This window comes from Heterodontus francisci, chromosome 31 (assembly GCF_036365525.1).
Source record: "Heterodontus francisci isolate sHetFra1 chromosome 31, sHetFra1.hap1, whole genome shotgun sequence".
Taxonomy (NCBI): Eukaryota; Metazoa; Chordata; class Chondrichthyes; order Heterodontiformes; family Heterodontidae; genus Heterodontus; species Heterodontus francisci.
The window spans coordinates 18,941,404-18,966,568 of record NC_090401.1 but is presented as its reverse complement, the minus strand read 5'-3'; the positions used below and the strand labels follow the sequence as shown (position 1 = coordinate 18,966,568).

Here is a 25,165-nt window from a genome sequence, read left to right as displayed (position 1 = left end):
CTTTCTATAATCCTCTAGGGCCTCTGCTTTTTTCAGCCCTCTGAATCTGCCATAAGTTTCCTTTTTATTCCTTATCTAATCCTCTATATTCCTTGACATCCAGGGTTCCCTGGACTTGTTGGTCCTACCCTTCACCTTTACAGGAACGTGTTGGCCCTGAACTCTCACTATTTCCTTTTTGAATGACTCCCACTGGTCTGATGTAGACTTTCCTACAAGTAGCTGCTCCCATTCCACTTTGGCCAGATCCTGTTTTATCATATTGAAATCGGCCTTCCCCCAATTCAGTGCTTTTATTTCCAGTCCCTCTTTGTCCTTTTCCATAACTACCTTAAATCTTACTGTCCCCCACTGACACTTCTACCACTTGTCCGGCTTCAATCCCTAGGATTAGGTCCCGTACCACCCCTTCTCTTGTAGGACTCTCTATGGTGGTTTAACATTCATGCTGCAGTTTAGTTATAGTGCAGAAATTACATTTAGATATAACAAGAGGTTTTATTTGTTTGCTTATGTATTTGTCATGATGGTATACTTATTAGGCACTGTTGTATTAAGAAAAAAATTAGTTAACAATACAGTCTTTCAGAAACTGCACAGCACTCAGTTATCAGCGTATTTGTTCACAGGAGTGAAACCTGTAACTGTCACTGCCAGCAGGTGGCAGTGAGAAACAGGCTGTCTGCTCTCTGACAGATGCACGTGATGACAGGATTTGTGTGTGATTGGTACAGAGGAATACCATGACTATTTCACAGTATCTAATAATGCAGCATACCAGTGGCTAATATGCTAGCGGTCAATCTGGTAGTTTGTAGTTCACAGCAGGAGTACTAATAAATTGATGTAGAAACGAAAGTATGTGTCATATCCAAGGTGTCTTAAATTGGAGAAAATATTAATAGGTAGTTTTGCGTTTATTTGGACACTGCCGTCAAGTTTTGTGCATCGGTTTTGAGTATTACGTAAATGATCTGAATTAAGATTGGAAAAGGCACTCCATTGGAGAACAGATATTGATTGCTCCAATTATACGTAAACCATGTCAGGACCAATTTTCCTGCCCCTTCCCTGATGCTATACAAGCATGGAGTCTCTGGTCGGACTGATGAACGTCTCAGTTGTTATGGGTTCGTTGATGAAGAAGAACCTGATACTGTATGCACATATAATTTGCCATATCGCATTGAAAGCCAGATAAGTGTATTGATGAGTTGCCTCGCTGAATGTTGTACCTGTCCAGACTGAGTTGTAACTAAATTTGGTTTGCTAGGCTACTAAAGTGGCTCAGCACAGGCTGATCCCGCCCCCACCTCTGCAAGGACCTAGTGCCAGAAAACTGGGCAGGGGAAAATAGTGCAGCAGTAGGCCTTGGCTCTTCCTTGGGGAATTCTGGCTGCTGCTTTTCTCCAGAGAGCAGGAAGTCCCAAAGATCCGGCGAGTTTCTTTAGGGACGGTCTTTTGATCACCGTGTGGATCCCCCTCAAACCCTCCAGGGTGACTGGGTGCCGGCCTTCAAGCCCCACAGAGCTGTGGAGGCTGGGTCAATGCATACATTCAAGACTGAGTTGAACAGATTTTTGATCTACAAGGGAGTTAAGGGTTATGGGGGGCAGGCAGGAAAGTGGAGTTGAGTCACAATCAGATCAGCCATGATCTTATTGAATGACAGAGCAGGGTTGACGGGTCAAATGGTCTACTCCTGCTCCTATTTCTTATGCAATTTCCTCTATGTCTCTTTGTATCCTGACCATTCTCAACACTCCAACAGTGAACAGTTATAACATTTAAAGATGCAGAGGACCTTAACAATATTAACTACCACAGTATATCCCCATAGTCCAAAGATGGGCTCTGTTAGGCTGAAAAGCTGCACCTGATGCACAATTTCACATTACAGCGAAGTTACAGCAATGTTGATACGCTAGTTCCTCAAACATAATGGATTATCCATAATGGAATGACCTTTTTCCCGTGACAATTTATTTCCATTATCGTTTTCTCCTTAGCTCTGCCATACCAATAATCTGCCCTGTCCAACAGAACGGGCTGAAGACCTGTCTCAGGCCTCTGTCAGGTTGGAAGCAACAGAAGGCCATTCAGCCCCTCCAGCCTGTTCTGCCTATCAATTAGATTGTGGATAATCCAAATATAAATTCCATTTACCTGCCGATGTTCCTTATCCCTTGATACCCATACCTAACAAAAATCTATTGATCCCAGTCTTGAAAATTTCAACTGACGCCCAGCATCCGCAGCTTTTTGCCAGTGTTCTGGATTTCCACTAATCTTTGTGTGATTTCACTCCACAATGGTCTAAGATGATACCCTGTTTTCATGACTCACCCACTAGAGGAAATAATTTCTCTGTATTTACTCTATTGAATCCTTTCTCCACTTTAAAGACCTCGATTAGAGTGCCCGTCAACCTTCTAAACTCAAGGGAATAGAAGGAAAGTTTATGCAACCTGTTCTCATAATATCATTCTTTAAGCCCTGGTATTGGTCTGCTGATCTGTGTTGTACCCTCTCCAAAGCCAGCCAATGTATCTTTCCTGATGTTTGGAGGCCAAAACTGAACACAGTACTCCAGATGGGGTCTAACCAAGGCTCCATACAACTATTCTAGCCACCTGGAGATGAAGGCCCAACATCTGCAATTTCAGCAGATTTGCTGCCCACTCTATCTACTATAGTCTCCTCAAAAATGTACCATTCTTAACCAAACAGACCCCAGGCTGCCTTGATCTTTTTTTCAATCCTCCTTACCATTCTTCCCATGATGCCTGTTCCCACTGTTTCCACTTCCACTTCTGTGACATATTCAGCATGTTCTTTCCTCACATACAATATAAGCATCATTCCAACCAGCCGGATGAGCTTGATCTGAAATAGAAGTAATGTTTTAGTAGGATTTCAAATAATCACCTTTGGATACCGAGCATATAAACCGAGATCAGAAGTCAAAAACAGCAGTGGTGTATGGCAATACGGCAATGCCTTACCAGAAGTGGAGCCTTTATATCAGATTTGCCCCAACTTAAGGTGTTAAATTTTATCTGGTTTAGCTGATCTCAGAAATGGTAGCGCTGTGAGGATTCAGGAGGGGAAACAAATTCCATCAAATTTCACATCTCTCATCATTACATAGTAATTCCTGCTGGAAAGTGCTCCTGTGGGCATTAGAGGACAGGATAGGGATAGGACTCAGTCCCAAAGTCTCCACTTCCCTGGTTGATTCATTGTCAATACAGAATGTTGGTTATATTACTGAATTAGTAATCCAGAGGCCTGGTCTAATAATGCAGAGAACGTGAACTCAAATCTTGCCATGGCTGCTTGAGAATTTGAATGCAATTTAAAATGCATGGAATTCAATTAAAAGTGGCCATGAAGTTACTGAACTTTTGTAAAAATCCAAAATGGTTCATTAATGCCCTGAAAGGAAGAAACCTGCCATCCTTACCTGCTCGGACCTACATGTGACTCCAGTTCCACACCAACATGGTTGACTCTCAATTACCCTTTGAAGTAGCCTAGCAAGCTACTCAGTTAGCAACTAGTACTGGGCATTAAATGCTGGCTTTGTCAGCAGTGCCCACCTATTAAAAATAACTCACTGTGTCTGCTCATTCACATGGAACGTCTTTGAGCAAGTTAACAGGGGGATGCCACAGCATCATAACTGTGCCCCAGGTAGCAGCCACCAGGAGGAAGGATGAAGGAGAAAAATACCAAAAGCTAACAGTCTCCTTTAAGGTTGTCATGGCAAAAGCTTCAGACCATATCAGTTTTCTCCAGAAGCTGAAATAAGATGTTTGCAGATTTCCAAGACCGCAGACTTTACACTGGACCTCAAAGTTGGGTCTCTGAGCACAGTTCCTGTTGTTGGAGCCTCTTCATCACCCTCAGCACATGATGGATTTTATATAAATCTTGGGGTTTAGATTCTGAAAAAGTATCCAAGATTTTTAGGAAGGATTTGAGCACTGTCTCAAACATACCAAGTGACTAGAAAAGGAAAACAGAATTTTAAAACCAATTCTGTATTAGTCAAGCACAAGCTCAGAATAAAGTTGGAAATTATCTGACAATAAAGTACTAACAAGGAGCCAACAACCTGAAGTCTCCAACTCTGTAAGAAATAGAGGAAAGTGCAGTACCACTGCAGCCAAGAAATACGGTAAAGTATTTAAAGATTAACATGGCTACAGGACGCAAGTGTAGGCTGTTTCAGTAACTCTTAACAGCATAATTTAGGGAAGACGTCTTGTACAATGGATTTAATGGCAATTTCCCCCTGCCCTACAAACATTTAATTTCTCCCCTCCTTTCCTGAAGGCAGTGAATCATGCTGGGCTTGGTTCGACAATTGTTGGCAGCTTTCTAAAATTTCATCCAAAAGGAATTCTTCACAGGTGAGTCTTGACAAGGATGCTCCACGTCACAATGGTCGGAAAATCACGGGCAGAGGACATGCAATTTCCCAATGTGTGTTTCTGGAGCACAACAGGAACACTGAACTGTATGCAAGCCGTTTGACCACGGGGTCATTATAACCAGATCAAATCCTGTCCTCACCCCATGTTCCACATGTTTGTGCCTTCCTCACAGACTCACTCATTGGCAACCAGGAGCAAGAGGCCCTTGATAATTTTGTCTCAGTCCAGGTTCACCGTCCAATTGTGCTGTTCCACAATTTCCCTGGTTAACACCAACTAACTAAACAGAAACCAGAGATCAAAAATGCACAATAATATTGATGACTTTTTGATGGGTAAGTTGTTCTGTTCAAATCTCTAGGTAAGGTTAATCTACTTTATAAATTGATAGTCTGCTACGTTGCTGTTAGAAATACTGATCAGAATTATACAAAATTATATTGCACTATTCTGACAGAAATGCATTAAAAATCATACAATAATTTTACCTTTGCATATGAGGCCAGTGGATGAAGACTTCCAGTCACAGCTAGGAACCACTCCTCTTCCTTTGGCGTATCATTAAAAAGGAATGCTTCTTTGCTCAGGTCAATCTCTTGAAAACTTTTAAAAACAAATAACAAGTTCTGTTTACCCTGCTCCTAATCAGAACATCTGGAAATAACTTACAGAATCACAGCAACATTACAGCGCAAGAGGTCATTCGGCCCATCGTGTCTACATAGGCTCTCCGAAAGAGCAATCCCCTCAGTTCCATTCCCCTGCCTTCTTGCCATAACCCTGCACATTCTTCCTTTTCATATAACTATCTAATTCCCTTTTGAATGCTTCAATTGAACCTGCCTGCACTACATTCTCAGGCAGCGCACTCCAGACCTTAACCACTCGCTGTGTGAAAAAGTGTTTCCTCATGTCGCATTTGCTTCTCTTACCAAAGACTTTAAATCTGTGCCCTCACATTCTCGATCCTTTCATGAGTGGGAACAGTTTCTCTCTATCTACTCTGTCCAGACCCCTCATGATTCTGAATACTTCTATCAAATCACCTCTCATCCTTCTCTTCTCCAAGGAAAATAGTCCCAACTTCTCCAATCTACCTTCATAACTGAAATTCCTCATCCCTGGAACCATTCTCATGAATCTTTTCTGTACTCTCTCCAATGTCCTCACGTCTTACCTCAAGTGCAGGATTGGACACAATACTCCAGCTGAGACCGAACAAGTATCTTATATAAATTCAACATAACTTCCTTGCTCTTGTACTCTATGCCCCTATTAGTGAAGCCCAGGGTACTGTATGCTTTATTAACTGCTCTCCCAACCTGTCCTGCACCTTCAATGAGTTATGCACATATACACCTAGGTCCCTCAGCTCCTGTACCCGCTTTAGCATTGTACCCTTTATTCTATATTGTCTCTCCAAATTCTTCCTACCAAAATGAATCACTTCACATTTCTCTGCATTGAACTTCAACTGCCACCTGTCTGCCCATTCCACCAACTAGTCTATGTCCTTTTGAAGTTCGACACTATCCTCCTCAAAGTTCACAATGCTTCCAAGTTTCATATCATCTGCAAACTTTGAAATTGTGCCCTCTGCACCAAGGTCTAGGTCATTAATATAAACATCCATTAACCACTACTCTTAGTTTCCTGTCACTCAGCCAATTTTGTATCCATGTTGCTACCGTCCCTTTTATTCCATGAGCCAGAAGTTTGCTCACAAGTCTGTTGTGTGGCACTGTAACAAATGCCTTTTTAAAGTCCACGTACACCATATCAACAGCATTGCCCTTATCAACCTTCTCTGTTACCTCCTCAAAAAACTCCAGCAAGTTTGTTAAACATGATTTTCCCTTAAGAAATCCATGCTGGCTTTCCTTAATTAACTTTGTTCATGTGACTATTGATTTTGTCCCAAATTATTTTTTCCAGTAGTTTTCTCACCACTGAAGTTAAACTGACTGGCCTGTAGTTGCTGGGCTTATCTTTACACCCTTTTTTGAACAAGGGTGTAACAACTGCAATTCTCCAGTCCTCTGGCAACACCCCCAAGTCGAAGGAAAACTGAAAAACTATAGCCAATGCCTCTGCGATTTCCACCCTCATTAATCTTGGATGCATCTCAACTGGTCCTGGTGTTTTATCCACGTTAAGTACAGACAGCCTATCAAATACTTCCTCTACCAATTTTAAACCCCTCTAGTGTCTGACTTACCTCCTCTTTCAACATTGCCTGGGTTGTATCTAGTTGCAAAGTATTCATTTAATACCTCAGCTATGTCATCTGCCTCCAGAGTAAATCCCCTTTCTGGGTCCCTAATCAGCCCCACTCCTCCTTTTACCACCTGTATGCCTATAGAAAACTTTGGGATTTCCTTTAATGCTAGCTGCCAGTCTCTTTTTGCTTCTCTTATTTGCTTTTTCACTTCCCTTCTGGACCTTCTATATTCAGCCTGGTTCTCAATAGCATTTTCTACCTGACATCTGTGATAAGCAACTTTTTCTTCTTTACCTTAATCTCTACCTCTTTTGTCATCCAGGGAGCTCTCGATTTGCTTGCTTACTTTTCCTCTTCGAGGGAACATACCTTGACTGTGACTGAACTATCTCTTCTTTGAAGGTAGCCCATTGTTCATCGAACTGTTTTCATGCCAGCTTTCGACTCCAATTTACTCGCCTCAACTCCATTCTTACCCATTGAAGTTAGTCTTCCCCCAATTAATTATTCTTACCCTGGATTGCTCTTTGTCCTTTTCCAAAGTCAGCCTAAACTTTATGATACAATGATGACTATCCCCTAAATGCTCTCCTACTGATACTTGATCCACTTGGCCCACCTCATTCCCAAGAACCAGGTCTAGCAGTGCCTCCAATCTCATTGGACTAGCAACATACTGTTGTAGAAAATTTTCCTGAACACACTCGAGGAACTCTTGCCCCTCACTGCCCTTTACATGACTATTATCCCAGTCTATGTTTGGATAATTAAAGTTCCCCATTATAGCTACCCTATAATTTTTGCAACTTTCTGTAATTTCCTTGCAAATTTGTTCCCCCATGTCTATCCCACTAACTGGTGACCTAAAGACAACACCAAGCAACGTAACCACACCTTTTTTGTTCCTTAGTTCGAGCCAAACTGATTCTGTCCTTGACCCCTCTGGAACATCCTTTTTCTCCAGCACTGCAATGCTCTCCTTAATCAATACTGCCACCCTCCCCTTTTCTCCCTTTCCTTTCTTTCCTGAACACCTTGCATCCAGGAATATTTAACACCCTGTCCTGCCCTTCTTTGAGCCAGCTCTCTGTATTAACCACAACATCATATTTCCACATGGCAATCTGCGCCTGTGCCTCACCAGTCTTATTAACCACACTCCGTGCATTCACATACATGTACATTAACCCTGTTTCAGACTTTATTACTTTCTCCCTTATTCTGACCCCACTTAATAATTTACTATTCCCTACTCTTGTGCTATCTATCTCCCCCAGTATTCTGTGCATCTCAGTATTTCTCTCTAATACTTGCTCCTGGCTCCCACACCCCTGACAAGTTACCAGTTTTGCTTCCCTCCAATCTGAGCTCCCTTTCAGGTTCCCATCCCCCTGACAATTTAATTTAAACCCTCCCCAACAGAACTAGCAAATCTCCCTGGGTGGATATTCGTCGCAGTCCTGCTAAGATGCAATCCGTCCATCTTGTGCCCGTCCCACCTGCCCCAGAACCTGTCCCAATGTCTCAGAAATCTGTTGCCCTCCCTCCTAGACCAGTTCTCCAGCCATGTGTTCAATCGCTCAATTCTCCTATTCTTATGCTCACTTGCACTTGGGACTGGGAGTAATCTGGAGATTACTGCTTTTGAGGTCCTGTTTTTTGAGGTCCCGTTTTTTTAAGCTCTTTCCTAGCTCCCTAAAATCTTTCAGGACCTCATCCCCCTTCTTACCTACGTCATTGGTACCGATGTGGACCATGACCTCTGGCTGTTCACCCTCCCCCAGAAGAATGTCCTGCAGCCGCTCAGTGACATCCTTGACCCTGGCACCAGGGAGGCAAAACACCATCCTGGAGTCACGTTTACTGCTGCAGAAACGTCTGTCTGTTCCCCTAACTAACGAATCCCCTATCACTACTACTCTTTCACTCCTCTTCCTCACCTCCTGTGCAGCTGAGCCACCTATGGTGCTACAAATTGCACTCCACTGAGGAACCATCATTAACCAGTATCCAAAATGGAAAACCGTGAGAGAGATCGTCTCAGAGGACTCCGGCAAGACCTGCCTGGTTCTCTTAGACTACCTGGCGTTCACCCATTCCCGATCTGCCTGCATACTTCTAACCTGCGGTGTGACCACCTCCCTAAATGTGCTAGCCACATCGTCCTCCACCTCGCAGATGCACAACAGTGGCTCCAGCTGCTGCTCAAGTTCCGAAACGCAGAGCTCAAGCTTCTGCAGTTGGTGACACCTCCTGTAGATGGGTTCGTCTAGGACACGTGGCGCGTCCATGACTTCCCACATACCGCAGGATGTACGTTCCACTTAGCAGAGCTGCCCTGCCATACCTTAACTTTAGAGACTATTTGCTATAATTAGGATAGCTTACCAGGTACTCATCAAACAGCTTCTTCCACTGCACCGAGGTGGGAACCAAATACTGGAGGGTTAAAAATGTATGAAAAAAAGTAGAAAAATGGAGCACCTCCTCACCCCTTCACCGAACTCGCCACTCACCAAACTCTAATCTCCATACACAGCTTGCAGTCTGCAATCGTTTGCAGGCTGCACCCAGACCTCTGTATTATACCTTTTGAAGCTGAAACTGCAGCAACCAGATTTGACTGGATAGCTACTTAACTAATCAGCTACTCTGCAGTACAGCCTGTTAATCCCTGCCTAAGACTGTAAGAAACTTACTTTACTTTCTTAACCCTACTTTATCTAGAGAGTAAATCCTAGTTAAATACTAAATGCAGACCAGACTTTTAGATAGAAAACACCACTTAAAATCCCCACTCACCAAACTCGAATCTCCACACTCAGCTTGCAGTCTGCACTCTGTTTACATGATTCCTTGAAGCAGGTTTGGATGGCAAACTATTAACATAGCTTTTATTTTCACTAGCTTATCAATTATTTATTAACAACTGAGACACGCGTGGCATTATAAGTACAGATATACAAGGCCTGTGACAGGACTGAGAAATGCCAAAATTGTTTGTAAAACAGCACTTAACTGTGTCCTGAAGCTGCATTTATGCAACTGCACATGGCATAATGGCAATCTTCACTCAAAGTATTGTGGACCTTTGGAATACTCTACCGCAGAGAGCTGTGGATGCTCAGCCGATAAGTACATTCAAGTCAGAGATCAACAGATTTTTGAATACTGGTGGAATCAAGGGATAGTGGGATAGTCTGGTAAGGTGTAGTTGAGTAGAAGATCAGCCCTGATCTTACTGAATGGCAGAGCAGGCTTGAGGGACCAAATGGCCTTCTCCTTCAACTATTTCTTATGTTCTTATAAACTGCTGACATCAATGCAAGTTTTTGAGCTGAGGTGCTTGGCGTATGTGGCGCATGACTATAAACAGTACAATATGTCATTTTTTATATTGGTTGAACACGATATTCTGTTACACTCCAAGGGTTATTATAGAATCGTCCAGCATAGAAGGAGGCCATTTGGTCATCGCACCTACATGAGATCACTGAAAAAGCCACTTCCCTGCTCTTTCCTCACAACCCTGTAAATTTTTGCTTCAGTATTTATCCAATTCCCTTTTCAAAGTTATTACTGAATCTGCTTCCACCACCCTTTCAGGTAATGTACTCCAGATCTCATTGCAAACAAAAGATCATGTTTCTGTCATCGTGATCAGTTAGCAACGAGTTACGTGGACAACATTTATTCTAAATCAATGTTTCTTTTAGCGTATGCACAAAAAAAAATCAGCAGCCCAAATCTTGGTCATCTTCCCTCCTTTCAGAGCCTGGAAGAGCTGCACAGTTTTGCCCATTTTGGGATGCAGTCTGTACACTTTGATAATGGTATTTTATTCAGTATAGTGAATGATTTCAGAATAATGAAAAGGACCACTAAGGTTTTGGGAATTCTGACTAAAAATAGTGTGAAGATAAATAGAGTTACTGCCGTTAGAGACATACCCAATACAGTAGATATCAGGTGGTTCATCATCATAGCTCAGCCAAGGTTTCAGATCCTCCTTGGGAGACTTGCCATTCACATTGTACGTCCCTGCAAAAATCCTATAGAAAGCCAAAAAAAAAATGTTTTGAGTACAAAAAGCAGAATTAAAGCAATTCAAAAAGGCACCAACATGTTTTCCCCTAGTATATTTTGTTGTTGCACTATGAATTCACTAACTACGTAAAGTGATGCCATCAGCCCACAGAGGAAAAAAAGGCATTTGGAAGTGATTTACAGTTACAGCAGGTCATATTCAACATACATGACATACACCTTACACTGCGATGTATTTTCTATATATATTTAATAAATGTACATACACCTAAAGCATTTGGTGCACTACCGTAGATGACTTTTGGAAGACCCCAGCACAGGGTACAGTTGGGGTTAAAATTGCAGTTATGCCCTGACAATGTAAGTGGAGCCAGCAATGCATATTTAGACAATGAGCCTTTTGGTTTTGGATGGGTGCCATTGATGCCTGCAATATACAGAAACATTCAGTCTTCTGTTCCATTTAATTGTCCCCGCACTAGGTTTTCGATTGGTGGTGGAAGGGGGAGGGGGGGGGATTTAAATATCTCCTCTTAATTTCTGCATCAATGTAGGTATAGCAGCTTCTTTTTTTTTTAGAACTTGGAGAGATTTCCCAATATGTTTTCCCAGCGCGTGAAGAAATTTTTTTTCTGGTATCTGTTATATGCAGTGGGATGCATACACTGGACACTCAATCAGCTAAAACTGACCTGCTGTTTCTCCAGATACAACGGGTTTCAACATAGAGTTGAGCAAAGCTAAATATTTATAATTAGAATTTCACATTGTGCCTGTACAGTACGTGTGAAATGCATTTAAACTAACCTATAGTTTCTGATGTAAGTGTACTTCTCTTCTTGCTTCAGCAACTCCGACTTGATCAGATTGTCCCGCAGGCCAAACTGTGGCATCCCGAGGATTTGGGCTTTGTTTGTAGCCAACACGTTGGCGTTGCGGACCATGTCATCAGTTATGTCAGGCTTCATTTTATCAGGCCTTGAAACACAAGCAAAACACTTTTACCATCTTAAGTGGCTCAAGGTATGGAATATAAATGTTGAGATGTAATGGTGAATCTGAATAAACCTATGAAAGCACAGCTGGAATACTGCGTGCCATTCTGGACTCCATACTGTCAGACGGACATTGAGACAGTAGAGAAGGTACAGCGCAGAAGGTATTGGGAAAATACAGACATTAAAAAAACTTGAAAAGTCGGGGCTGTTTTCATTTGAATCGACGAAATGAAGGGATGGGAGCAGACAGAAATAGGCTATTTTCAGTGATTGAGGGGTCCAGAAGAAGGGAAAATTGCTATAAAATTAAATGCAAGAGATTAGAACTGGGAGCAGAATTGCTGTTTTTACACACAGCGTTGCGAGGCTGTGGAATGAAATAGCATAGTAATTAAAGTAGAGGCGAGGTCAATATTTAAGACGAGGTGAGATAGGTAATTGAAGGGAAGGGGAATAAAGGGAAAATAGAAGCACAACAGGCCTGTGGAATTGCTCACGTGGAAGATAAACACCAACACAGCCTGACTGGGCAAAACAGTTTGTTTCCATATTGTAATTCCATGCAACAACAAAGAACAGTACAGCACAGGAACAGGCCATTCAGCCCTCCAAGCCTGCGCCGATCTTGATGCCTGCCTAAACTAAAACCTTCTGCACTTCCGGGGACCGTATCCCTCTATTCCCATCCTATTCATGTATTTGTCAAGATGCCTCTTAAACGTCGTTATTGTACCTGCTTCCACCACCTCCCCCGGCAGCAAGTTCCAGGCACTCACCACCCTCTGTGTATAGAACTTGCCTCGCACATCCCCTCTAAACTTTGCCCCTCGCACCTTAAACCTATGTCCCCTAGTAACTGACTCTTCCACCCTGGGAAAAAGCTTCTGACTGTCCACTCTGTCCATGCCACTCATAACTTTGTAAACCTCTATCATGTCGCCCCTCCACCTCCATCGTTCCAGTGAAAACAATCCGAGTTTATCAAACCTCTCCTCATAGCTAATGACCTCCAGACCAGGCAACATCCTGGTAAACCTCTTCTGTACCGTCTCCAAAGCCTCCACGTCCTTCTGGTAGTGTGGCGACCAGAATTGCACGCAATATTCTAAGTGTGGCCTAACTGAAGTTCTGTACAGCTGCAGCATGTCTTGCCAATTTTTATACTCTATGCACCGACCGATGAAGGCAAGCATGCCGTACGCCTTCTTGACTACCTGATCCATCTGCGTTGCCACTTTCAGTGACCTGTGGACCTGTACGCCCATATCTCTCTGCCTGTCAATACTCCGAAGGGTTCTGCCATTTACTGTATACTTCCCACCTGCATCAGACCCTCCAAAATGCATTAGCTCACATTTGTCCGGATTAAACTCCATCTGCCATTTCTCCGCCCAATTCTCCAACCGATCTATATCCTGCTGTATTGACAATCCTCATCACTGTCCGCAACTCCACCAACCTTTGTGTCGTCCGCAAACTTACTAATCAGACCAGCTACATTTTCCTCCAAATCATTTATATATACTACAAACAGCAAAGGTCCCAGCACTGATCCCTGCGGAACACCACTAGTCACAGCCCTTCATTCAGAAAAGCACCCTTCCACTGTTACCCTCTGTCTTCTATGACCGAGCCAGTTCTGTATCCATCTTGCCAGCTCACCTCTGATCCCGTGTGACTTCACCTTTTGTACCAATCTGCCATGAGGGACCTTGTCAAAGGCTTTACTGAAGTCCATATAGACAACATCCACTGCCCTTCCTTCATCAATCATCTTTGTCACTTCCTCAAAAAACTCAATCAAGTTAGTGAGACACGACCTCCCCTTCACAAAACCACGCTGCCTCTCGCTAATAAGTTCGTTTGTTTCTAAATGGGAGTAAATCCTGTCCCGAAGAATCCTCTCCAATAATTTCCCTACCACTGACGTAAGGCTTACCGGCCTATAATTTCCTGTATTATCCTTGCTACCCTTCTTAAACAAAGGGACAACATTGGCTATTCTCCAGTCCTCTGGGACCTCACCTGTAGCCAATGAGGATACAAAGATTTCTGTCAAGGCCCCAGCAATTTCTTCCCTTGCCTCCCTCAGTATTCTGAGGTAGATCCCATCAGGCCCTGGGGACTTATCTAACTTAATGCTTTGCAAGACGCCCAACACCTCCTCCTTTTTGATAATGACATGACCGAGACTAGCTACACTCCCTTCCCTAGACTCATCATCCACCAAGTCCTTCTCTTTGGTGAATACTGATGCAAGGTACTCATTTAGTACCTCGCCCATTTCCTCTGGCTCCATACATAGATTCCCTCCTCTGTCCTTGAGTGGGCCAACCCTTTCCCTGGTTACCCTCTTGCTTTTTATATACGTATAAAAAGCCTTGGGATTTTCCTTAATCCTGTTTGCCAATGACTTTTCATGACCCCTTTTAGCCCTCCTGACTCCTTGCTTAAGTTCTTTCCTACTGTCTTTATATTCCTCAAGGGCTTCGCCTGTTCCCAGCCTTCCAGCCCTTACGAATGCTTCCTTTTTCTTTTTGACTAGACTCACAATATCCCGCGTTATCCAAGCTTCCCGAAACTTGCCAAACTTATCCTTCTTCCTCACAGGAACATGCTGGTCCTGGATACTAATCAACTGACGTTTGAAAGACTCCCACATGTCAGATGTTGATTTACCCTCAAACAGCCGCCCCCATTCTAAATTCTTCAGTTCCTGCCTAATATTGTTATAATTAGCCTTCCCCCAATTTAGCACCTTCACCCGAGAACTACTCTTATCCTTACCCACAAGTACCTTAAAACTTATGGAATTATGGTCACTGTTCCCGAAATGCTCCCCTACTGAAACTTCGACCACCTGGCCGGGCTCATTCCCCAATACCAGGTCCAGTACGGCCCCATCCCTAGTTGGACTATCTACATATTGTTTCAAGAAGCCCTCCTGGATGCTCCTTACAAATTCTGCCCCATCCAAGCCCCTAGCACTAAGTGAATCCCAGTCAATATAGGGGAAGTTAAAATCACCCACCACTACAACCCTGTTACCTTTACATCTTTCCAAAATCTGTCTACATATCTGCTCCTCTATCTCCCGCTGGCTGTTGGGAGGCCTGTAGTAAACCCCCAACATCGTGACTGCACCCTTCCGATTCCTGAGCTCCACCCATATTGTCTCGCTGCATGACCCCTCCGAGCTGTCCTCCCGCAGTACAGCTGTGATATTCTCCTTAACCAGTAATGCAACTCCCCCACCCCTTTTACACCCCCCTCTATCCCGCCTGAAGCTTCTAATCCCGGAACATTTAGCTGCCAATCCTGTCCTTCCCTCAACCAAGTCTCTGTAATAGCAACAACATCATAGTTCCAAGTACTAATCCAAGCTCTAAGTTCATCTGCCTTACCTGTTATACTTCTCGCATTGAAACAAATGCACTTCAGACCACCAGTCCCGCTGTGCTCAGCAACATCTCCCTGCCTGCTCTCCCTCTCAGTCTTACTGGCCTTATTTATTAGTTCCCCCTCATTTACTTCACCTGCTGTCCTACTGCTCTAACGACGACAATAAAGCTCTTATCATTCATGAGCTCATTGCTGGCAATCAAATTATGGCCTTGACTGTGACTTGGTTGAGGGGTAATGACACCTTTCCCACCAGGCTGTTCCTTCCAACTCTTGCTCCGCTCAAACTGTCGCAGTGGTGACATAATGCTTTATCTATAAATCACAGTGTGGTCTGTCTCCCTACTTCTCTGGCAACTTCTCCTCCATTGAGCATCTCACGCCTTGTTCCACCCTTCACACTTCTCATTTAAAGTCCTTTTTCTGTACTCTCCATCCAAATATTACTCCAAATTTCTCCAAGATAGCTTTACTGCTTTTTCTCCCTGCCTCTGCACTGAATGTCTTCCTCATCTTGTGATTTCAACCACAATCTCAACTCTTCTGATTCTCTGACTTTACTGCCTTTCTTTCCTCCCTAAATCGCTCCCTTTATAGTGATGATCACACATCGTCCTCCAATGCTTCTACACTGTCATCTAGCTGGGTGGGACTGCACTTGCCTGGTTTCATTCGTGTCTATCCTGTCATAGTCAACAGAATCTCTGCTCTTTGTGATTTTTATAAATGACTTGGATGAGGATGTGGAAGGCTGGGTTAGCAAGTTTGCCGATGACACGAAGGTTGCTGAAGTTGTGGATAGTGTGGAAGGCTGTTGTAGGTTGCAACAGGACATTGACAGGATGCAGAGCTGGGCTGAGAAGTGGCAGATGGAGTTCAACCTGGAAAAGTGTGAAGTGATTCATTTTGGAAGGTCGAATTTGAATGCAGAATACAGGCTTAAAGACAGGATTCTTGGTAGTGTGGAGGAACAGAGGGATCTTGGGGTCCATGTCCATAGATGGCTCAAAGTTGCCACCCAAGTTGATAGGGTTGTTAAGAAGGCGTATGGTGCGTTGGCTTTCATTAACAGGGGGATTGAGTTTAAGAGCCGCGAGGTTATGCTGCAGCTCTATAAGACCCTGGTTCGACCACACTTGGAATATTGTGTTCAGTTCTGGTCGCCTCATTATAGGAAGGATGTGGAAGCTTTAGAGAGGGTGCAGAGGAGATTTACCAGGATGCTGCCTGGACTGGAGGGCATGTCTTATGAAGAAAGGTTGAGGGAGCTAGGGCTTTTCTCATTGGAGCAAAGAAGGATGAGAGGTGACTTGATAGAGGGGTACAAGATGATGAGAGGCATAGATGGAGTGGATAGCCAGAGACTTTTTCCCAGGGTGGAAAGGGCTATCACCAGGGGGCATAATTTTAAGGTGATTTGAGGAAGGTTTCGGGGAGATGTCAGAGGTAGGTTCTTTACACAGAGAGTGGTGGGTGCGTGGAATGCGCTGCCAGCGGTGGTAGTAGAAGCAGATACATTAGGGACATTTAAGCGACTCTTGGATAGGTACATGGATGATAGTAGAATGAAGGGTAGGTAGTTAGTTTGATCTTAGAGTAGGTTAAAGGGTCGGCACAACATCATGGGCCGAAGGGCCTGTACTGTGCTGTACTGTTCTATGTTCTATAATCACCTGCAATGCCTTCTCTTCCGACTCCCTCACTATTACCTATGGTGTTCCCTCAGGATCTATCTGTGGTCCCCTCCTCTTTCTTATCTACATGCTGTCCCTTGGTGACATCTTCCAAATCATGGCGTCAATTTCTCCCCATGTACGCTGACACCCAATTCTACCCCTCTTCCAACTCGCTTGGTTCCTCCTACTGTCTAAATTGTCTGCTTGTCAGACATCTGGTGTTGGATGATATCTTCAAAGAAATACTGGGAAGACCAAAGCCATTGTTTTTGGTTCCCGACATAAGCTCCGTTCCCTCACCAGTGACTCGAGCTAGACTGTTCATAACCTTGGTGTTACATCTGACCCTGAGATGAACATCCACAACAGAGCCACACCATCACCAAGACCACCTATTTCAACCTCCATAACATCAGCGACTTTGACCTTGTCTCAGCTTATTGGCTGCTGAAACCCTCACCCGTGCCTTTGTTACCTCTAGACTCTGGCCTATGTCCCACATTCTACCCTACACTAATTTGAGCTCATTCAAACCTCCGTCGCCTGTGTTCTAACTCGCACCAAGTCCTGCTCACCCATCATCCCTGTCCTTCCTGACCTACATTGGCAGGTGGTTAAGCAATGGCTCGATTTTAAAATTCCCACCTGTGTTTTCAAATCACTTCATGGCCTTGCCCCTCCCTACCTCTGTAATCTCTTACAGTCCTACGAGTCCCCCAAGATCTCTCCACTCCACAAATTCTGGCAAATTGAGCATTCCCAATTTTAATCACCTTTGGAAGCTGTGCCTTCAGTTGCCTTGGCCCTAGGCTCTAGAATTCCCTCTCTGCCTTGCTATCTCTCTTTCCTCCTTCAAGACGTTCCTTAAAACCTCTCTCTTTGACCAAGTTTTTGGTTATCTGGCCTAATAGCTCTTTACATGGCTCAGTGTCCAATGTTCTTCCATCATGCTCCTGTGAAGCACCTTGGAACGTTTTATTATGTTAAAGGCACTACATAAATTTAAGTTGTTGTTTTCAAAAATAAATAAATGAGACAGCTACCAGTTAGGGTAACACCTAGATTCAGACCCTAATTTTGAACAATTGCAGTATCTGTAGTATGATATGCATGCAAGAACATCTTGTTACTTTCATAACTTGGTAACTTCCTCCATGGTCACGTAGGTGAGAAAGACAGTTTAGTGGTAATTTAAATATGCTCCTATTAAGAGTAATGCTCCAATGAATACTGTGCGAACAGTGTTTTCACACACTTAATACACACTACCTTCATTCTGGGCAACTTAAAAAGGTCCCAGTATGATTTGCTTTTGTGGAGGGAAGGAGTTGCATTTATTTAGTGCCTTTCACAATCTCAGGATGTCTCAAAGCACTATACAGTCAATTAAATAATTTTGAAATATATCCACTGTCGTAATGTCGGGAAATGCATCAGCCAATTTGTGTACAGCAAGTTCCCACAAACAGTAATAAGATAATGACCAGATAATCTAGTTGAGTGATATTTGTTGAGTAATGAATAATGAGCAGGAGAAGCATCATTTGGTTTCTGAAGCCTGCTCCTTCCACACAATGTGAATAATGTTCCCCATTATGGGTGGGACTTAACTGACCTATTTATCAGAAGGGAAAGCTCTGCATACATTCTGATCTGCCAAATGTAAATCATGTAACAACTCTAGGATAGTCAATCATCTCCACACCTCAGTATTCAACAGTGAGTGGGTGTCTGTGCTGAAATCCTAGTTACTGATTTAAAGCATTCATACTGGATTTCTATCCACCTGTGCTTCAAAAAGTTTCTTTTTAAAGCACAGGACAAAACTAAAGTGAAAACACTGCTGTTGTCTTCATTTTGAGAAGTAAAGAGTTTATCAGGCGATTTTCTGTAGAGTGGGGTTGGCTACTGAAAGTGGCAACCAGCCACATTAGAATTGTTGGTATACAATTCATGGCAAGCCAGTCATTTGAATAATACATGTTGAATGTCTCTGCCAGCCTTCCACATGGAACTTGCAGACAATTTACAAGGAACAAGCTCTGATGTATAATCTTGCAGTAAAATGACATTAAAAAGGCACTTTTACCTGTTGTTGTTCCCTGCAAGTAAGAATTTCCACACAATGCAAGTCTCCCACAAGAAGTGTCTGCTGCTTTAATACTCCCTTAGAAAATATTTGGCTGTCTCTCCAAAGGTTGAGTTTATAAGTGCACCACCTACAGTGGAGCTTAGATAAATTCCATAAAGGGAAGCCCCACCTTGTCTGGGACACATCCATCAGCACCGGAGTAGGTTACAGCAAAGGACTGCTCTGCAGTATCAAAATCGACACACCACCGGGTGTAGCATCGGGAAAACCCCAATTCCACTGTTTTTGCAGATTAGTTTTCAACCATTGTGAAATGCAACAGAAGGCTAGGTGATGCACTGCTGCTGCTGCCTTTCTTTCATGAAATTTAAATTAAAAAAAGAGCAGGAAGAAAAAACACAAAATGGAAAAAAAAAGGAGCGCATTAACCATAAAGCAATTAAACACGTCAGATAAGTATTGCAAAACAGCCTCAAAATTAAACTTTCAAGAGAAAGCAACATAAATAACTTCAGTAGCTACATTCAAACACACACTGACTCTTTGTTCTCACACACCTCATAGCAGGAGAGCGTGCAGAGGAACTGGTGGAGGCGTCAGAACATGATTCTAGGTCAGAGGGATACCTATGAAGAGCGGAAATGTGCCGTTAAAAAAGTGTTACGTTCTAGATACTACAGCCTACACTTTACAAGATGCAATATCGATGTACAATGCATAACATAATTGCATCAAATTAATTACTTTGTTCGCTGTTTAATGGAGACACTAACCAATTTAGCCACCATTAAAAAACGTAAACATGTTTAGCATTCACACGTGAACCCAAGCACTAATTTCTAGGCTCAAATGCTCTAACAGAGCAAAAACTGAAATTAAATTGGGCAAGATCATCCAATTGTTTAATTTACGTCACTAAAGCTCTAAACAAAATGAATGTAAACTAATTTTATAACTATAATGCATCACATATCTTACTTTTCTGGTCTCGGCTCAACATAGCCATCTTCACACATGTGACTCTCCCTCGCTTCACCACCATGTTCAGCTGCTAGCAGATCAGAATCGCCTACAATGAAACAAAAAATTGCATTGTCACAGAAAAGAAAGCATTCATGAACATTAACAGCAGGAAGATCACAGGTTCAATTCCCTGGCCCATGTTGCGTTAACCAATATCAGCCAGTGTGGCTGTGATGGAAGAGAAGGGGAAAAGGGTTGTTTTGATTGGCCTCAGGTCTCCCTGGCTCAGGCAGCGAGAAAAAGTCAACAATGATTCTTTATTTTATTCGTTCGGGGGATGTGGGTGTTGCTGGCTAAGCCAGCATTTACTGCTCATCATTAATTTCCCTTGAGAAGGTGGTAGTGAGCTGCCTTCTTAAACCACTGCAGTCCTTGGGGTATAGCTACAGCAACAGTGCGAGGAGCTCCAGGATCTTGACCCAGCAACCGTGAAGGAACGGCGATATAGTTCCAAGTCAGGATGGTGTGTAGCTTGGAGGGGAACCTGCGGGTGGTGGTGTGCCCACCCATCTGCTGCCCTTGTCCTTCTAGGTGGTAGAGGTCACTGGTTTGGAAGATGCTGTTGAAGGAACCTTGGTGAGTTGCTGCAGTGTATCTTGTAGATGGTATACACTGCTGCAACTGTGCGTCTGTGGTGGAAGGAGTGAATGATGAAGGTGGTGGACGGGGCGCCAATCAAGCAGACTGCTTTGTCCTGGAGGTGTCAAGCTTCTTGAATGTTGTTGGAATGCCTCATCCAGGCAAGTAGAGAGTATTCCATCACACTCCTGACGTGTGCCTTGTAGATGGTGGACAGGCATTGGGGAGATACATGGTGATTTACTCGCTGCAGAATCCCCAGCATCTGACCTGCTCTTGTAGCCACGGTATTTATGTGGCTGGTCCAGTTCAGTTTCTTGTCAATGGTAACCCCATGATGTTGATAGTGGGGGATTCTGCGATGGCAATGCCATTGAATGTCAAGAGGAGATGGTTAAATTCTCTCTTGTTTGAGATGGTCATTGCCTGGCACCTGTGTGGTGTGAATGTTAATTGCCACTTATCAGCCCAAGCCTGGATGTTGTCCAGGTCTTGCTGCATATGGACATGGGCTGCATCAGTATCTGAGAAGTCACGAATGGTGCTGAACATTGTGCAATCATCAGCGAACATCCCCACTTCTAACCTTATGATGGAGGGAAGGTCATTGATGAAGCAGCTGAAGATGGGTGGGCCTAGGACACTACCCTGAGGAACTCCTGCAGAGACATCCTGGGCCTAAGATGATTGACCTCCAACAACCACAACCATCTTCCTTTGTGCAAGGTGTGACTCCAACCAGTGGAGAGTTTTCCCCCCGATTCCCACTGACTCCAGTTTTTCTGGGGCTCCTTGATGCCATGCTCGGTCAAATGCTGCCTTGATATCAAGGGCAGTCACTCTCACCTCACCTTTGGGGTTCATCTCTTCTGTCAATGTTTGGACCAAGGCTGTAATGAGGTCAGGAGTTGAGTGGCCCTGGTGGAACCCAAACTGAGCATTAGTGAGCAGGTTACTGCTGAGCAAGTGCCGCTTGATAGCACTGTCAACATCCCTTTCCAGCACTTTGCCGATGATTGGGAACAGACTGATAGGATAGTAAATGGCCAGGTTGGATTTGTCCTGCTTTTTGTGTACAGGACATACCAGGGCAATTTTCCACATTGCCAGGTAGAGACCAGTGTTGTAGCATGTACTGGAACAGTTTTGCTAGGGGCACGGCTAGTTCTGGAGCACAAGTCTTCAGTACTATTGCCAGAATGTTGTCAAGACCCTTAGCCTTTGCACTATTCAGTGCCTTCAGCTGTTTCTTGACAGCATGTGGAGTGAATCGGATTGGCTGAAGACTGGCATCTTTGATGCTGGGGACCTCAGGAGGCCGAGATGGATCATCCACTTGGCACTTCTGGCTGAAGATGGATGCAAATGCTTCAGCTTGTCTTTTGCACTGATGTGCTGGGCTCCCCCATCATTGATGATGGGGATATTTATGGAGCCTCCTCCTCGTTTGTTATTTAATCATCCACCACGACTCATGACTGGATGTGGCAGGACTGCAGAGCTTAGATCTGATCTGTTGGTTGTGGGATCACTTAGCCCTGTCTATTGCATGCTGCTTCTGCTGTTTGGCATGCAAGTAGTCCTGTCTTGTAGCTTCACCAGGCTGACAACTCATTTTTAGGTATGTCTGCTGCTGCTCCTGATATGCACTCCTTCACTCTTCATTGAATCAGGGTTGGTCCCCCAGCTTGATGGTAATGGTAGAGTGGGGGACATGCCGGGCCATGAGGTTATAGATTGTGGTTGAATACAATTCTGCTGCTGCTGATGGCCCACAGCGCCTCATGGATGCCCAGTTTTGAGTTGCCAGTTCTGTTCGAAATCTATACCATTTAGCACGGTGGCAGTGCCACACAACACGATGGTGGGTACCCTCAGTGTGAAGATGGGACTTCATCTCCACAAGGACTGTGCAGTGGTCACTCCTACCAATACTGTAATGGAAAAAATGCATCTGTGACAGGTAGATTGGTGAGGACGAGGTCAAGTAGGTTTTTCCCTCTTGTTGGTTCCCTCACAACCTGCTGCAGACCCAGTCTAGCAGCTATGTCCTTTAGGACTCGGCCAGCTCAGTCACCAGTGGTGCTACTGAGCCACTCTTAGTAGTCCCTCACGCAGAGTACATTTTGTGCCCTTACTATTCTCAGTGCTTCTTCCAGTTGGTGTTTAACATGGAGAAGCACTGATTCATCAGCCGAGGGGGGGGGCAGGGGGCGGTAGGTGGTAATCAGCAGGAGGTTTCCTTGCCCATGTTTGACCTGATGCCATGAAATTTCATGGGGTCTGCAGTCAATGTTCAGGACTCCCTGGGCAACTCCCTCCTGACTGTATATCACTGTGCCACCACCTCTGCTGGATCTGTCCTGCCGGTGGGACAAGACATACTCAGGGATGGTGACGGTGGCGGCTGGGACGTTGTCTGCAAGGTATGATTCCGTGTGTATAACTATGTCAGGCTGTTGCTTCACCAGTCTCTGGGACAGCTCTCCCAATTCTGGAAGAAGCCCCCAGATGGTTGTAAGGAACACTTTGCAGAGTCGACAGGGCTGGATTTGCCATTGTCGTTTCCAGTGCCTAGGTCGATGCCACGTGGTCTGTCCGGTTTCATTCTTTCTTTGTAGCGGTTTCATCCAACTGAGTGGCTTGCTGGTCCATTTCAGAGGGCAGTTAAAAAGCAACTACATTGCTGTTGGTCTGGAGTCACATGTCGGCCAGACGAAGTAAGGAGGGCTGATTTCCTTCCCTAAAGGACATTAGTGAACCAGTTGGGTTTTCACAAAAATTGACAATGGTTCATGGTCATTATTAGAATAGCAATAAAATTCCAGATTTATTAATTGAGTTTAAATTCCACCAGCTGCTGTGGTGGGATTCGAACCCATGTCCCCAGAGCATTAGCCTGGGGCTCTGGGATATTAGTCTAGTGACATTAGCACTATGCCACCACCTCCGCACTACCAATTGGTTAATGACTGCTATATAAATGCAAAGGTATGGATGTCAGGTCAGGGCAGTTTCACACGTGACAGCTTGCTGACAATCACTACTAAGATCACTACCTGAAGAATGGTCTCTTGGTAGGCACTGATGCACTTCTGGTTACTGGGCAATGATATGCCCTGGCATTAGTCACCACCTTCAGGAATCAGGGAGAAAAAGTTGGAGAGGCTAACAAACCCATTTCTAAAACACAATACAATCATGAAAAAAGACTTCTCTGGATCCAGATGTGGGAACTCTGAGGATAAGGACAAAAGATACGAGAAGAAAACTATTTGGTAGCATCTTTTATTGACCACTACCTCAATAGAAGAGAGGATACCAAGAACATTTCATTCAAATCAGATTTGCATTTTATAGGAAAAAATGCAGCTGTTTTGGGTGTAGTCAAATCAGGGAAGCGTGTACAAAACAGGAGTTAGAGATGACTTCAATTCACTAGGGAAAGATTGGAAAAATCAATAAAGGATAAGGATGCAGTAGAAACAAAAAAAAAGATTCCACTCACTATAGTGATGGTAATATTGAACAATTAGCTGAGGAACTTAGGCGAGGAACATGCTACTGGACCTGATATTAAGTAACAAGCAAGAGATGGAAGACTGTGAAAGGCATCAAAAGCAAGCTTCACTGTGTTCTCATCTAACATGCATACAGATGGACTCCCCAGTCCATATCAGTAGCTAGCCATCAGGAGTGGGAACCATGGCCAATGGATCCCTTCCCTAGCCCAGGGCACTGAGATCCATAGAAACATAGAAAATAGGAGCAGGAGTAGGCCAATTGGCCCTTCGAGCCTCCTCCGCCATTCATTATGATCATGGCTGATCATCCAACTCAGTAGCCTGTTCCCGCTTTCAGCCCCATACCCTTTGATCCCTTTAGACCCAAGAGCTATATCTAACTCCTTCTTGAAAACATACAATGTTTTGGCCTCAACTGCTTTCTGTGGTAGCGTATTCCACAGGCTCACCACTCTCTGGGTGAAGAAATTTCTCCTCATCTCAGTCCTGAAAGGTTTACCCAGTATCCTTAGACTATGGCCCCTGCTTCTGGACTCCCCCACCATCGGGAACAGCCTTCCTGCACCTACCCTGTCAAGTCCTGTTAGAATTTTATAGGTTTCTATGAGATCCCTCCTCACTGTTCTGAACTCCAGCGAATATAATCCTAACCAACTCAATCTCTCCTCATACGTCAGTCCCACCATCAGTCTGGTAAACCTTCGCTGCACTCCCTCTATAGCAAGAACATCCTTCCTCAGATAAGGAGACCAAAGCTGCACACAATATTCAGGTGTGGCCTCACCAAGGCCCTGTATAATTGCAGCAAGACATCCCTGCTCCTGTACTCGAATCCTCTCGCTATGGAGGCCAACATATCATTTGCCTTTTTCAATCGCCTGTTGCACCTGCATGCTTACCTTCAGCGACTGGTGCACAAGAACACCCAGCTCTTGCTGCATATTCCCCTCTCTCAGTTTATAGCCATTCAGATAATAATCTGCCTTCCTGTTTTTGCTACCAAAGTGGATAACCTCACATTTATCCACATTATACTGCATCTGCCATGCATTAGCCCACTCACTCAACTTGTCCAAATCACTCTGAAACCTCTCTGCTTCCTCCTCACAACTCACCCTCCCACCCAGTTTTGTGTCATCTTCAAATTTGGAGATATTACAT

At 44.1% G+C, this 25,165-nt stretch overlaps 1 protein-coding gene across 8 annotated transcripts in view; it reads right to left on the bottom strand.

The window, feature by feature from the left end:
- inpp5b (inositol polyphosphate-5-phosphatase B) overlaps window positions 1-25,165 on the bottom strand; it is a 192,365-nt gene that overhangs the window by 72,283 nt on the left and 94,917 nt on the right. For 5 of the 8 annotated variants that reach the window (XM_068011145.1, XM_068011147.1, XM_068011149.1 and 2 more), the window contains 6 exons: window positions 19,857-19,947; window positions 19,436-19,504; window positions 11,518-11,688; window positions 10,614-10,715; window positions 4,931-5,045; window positions 2,770-2,886 (listed from right to left, as the gene is read on the bottom strand). In XM_068011145.1, coding sequence (XP_067867246.1) covers window positions 2,770-2,886; window positions 4,931-5,045; window positions 10,614-10,715; window positions 11,518-11,688; window positions 19,436-19,504; window positions 19,857-19,947 — 665 coding nt within the window. The other 3 variants (XM_068011146.1, XM_068011151.1, XM_068011152.1) reach the window with 3 other exon arrangements.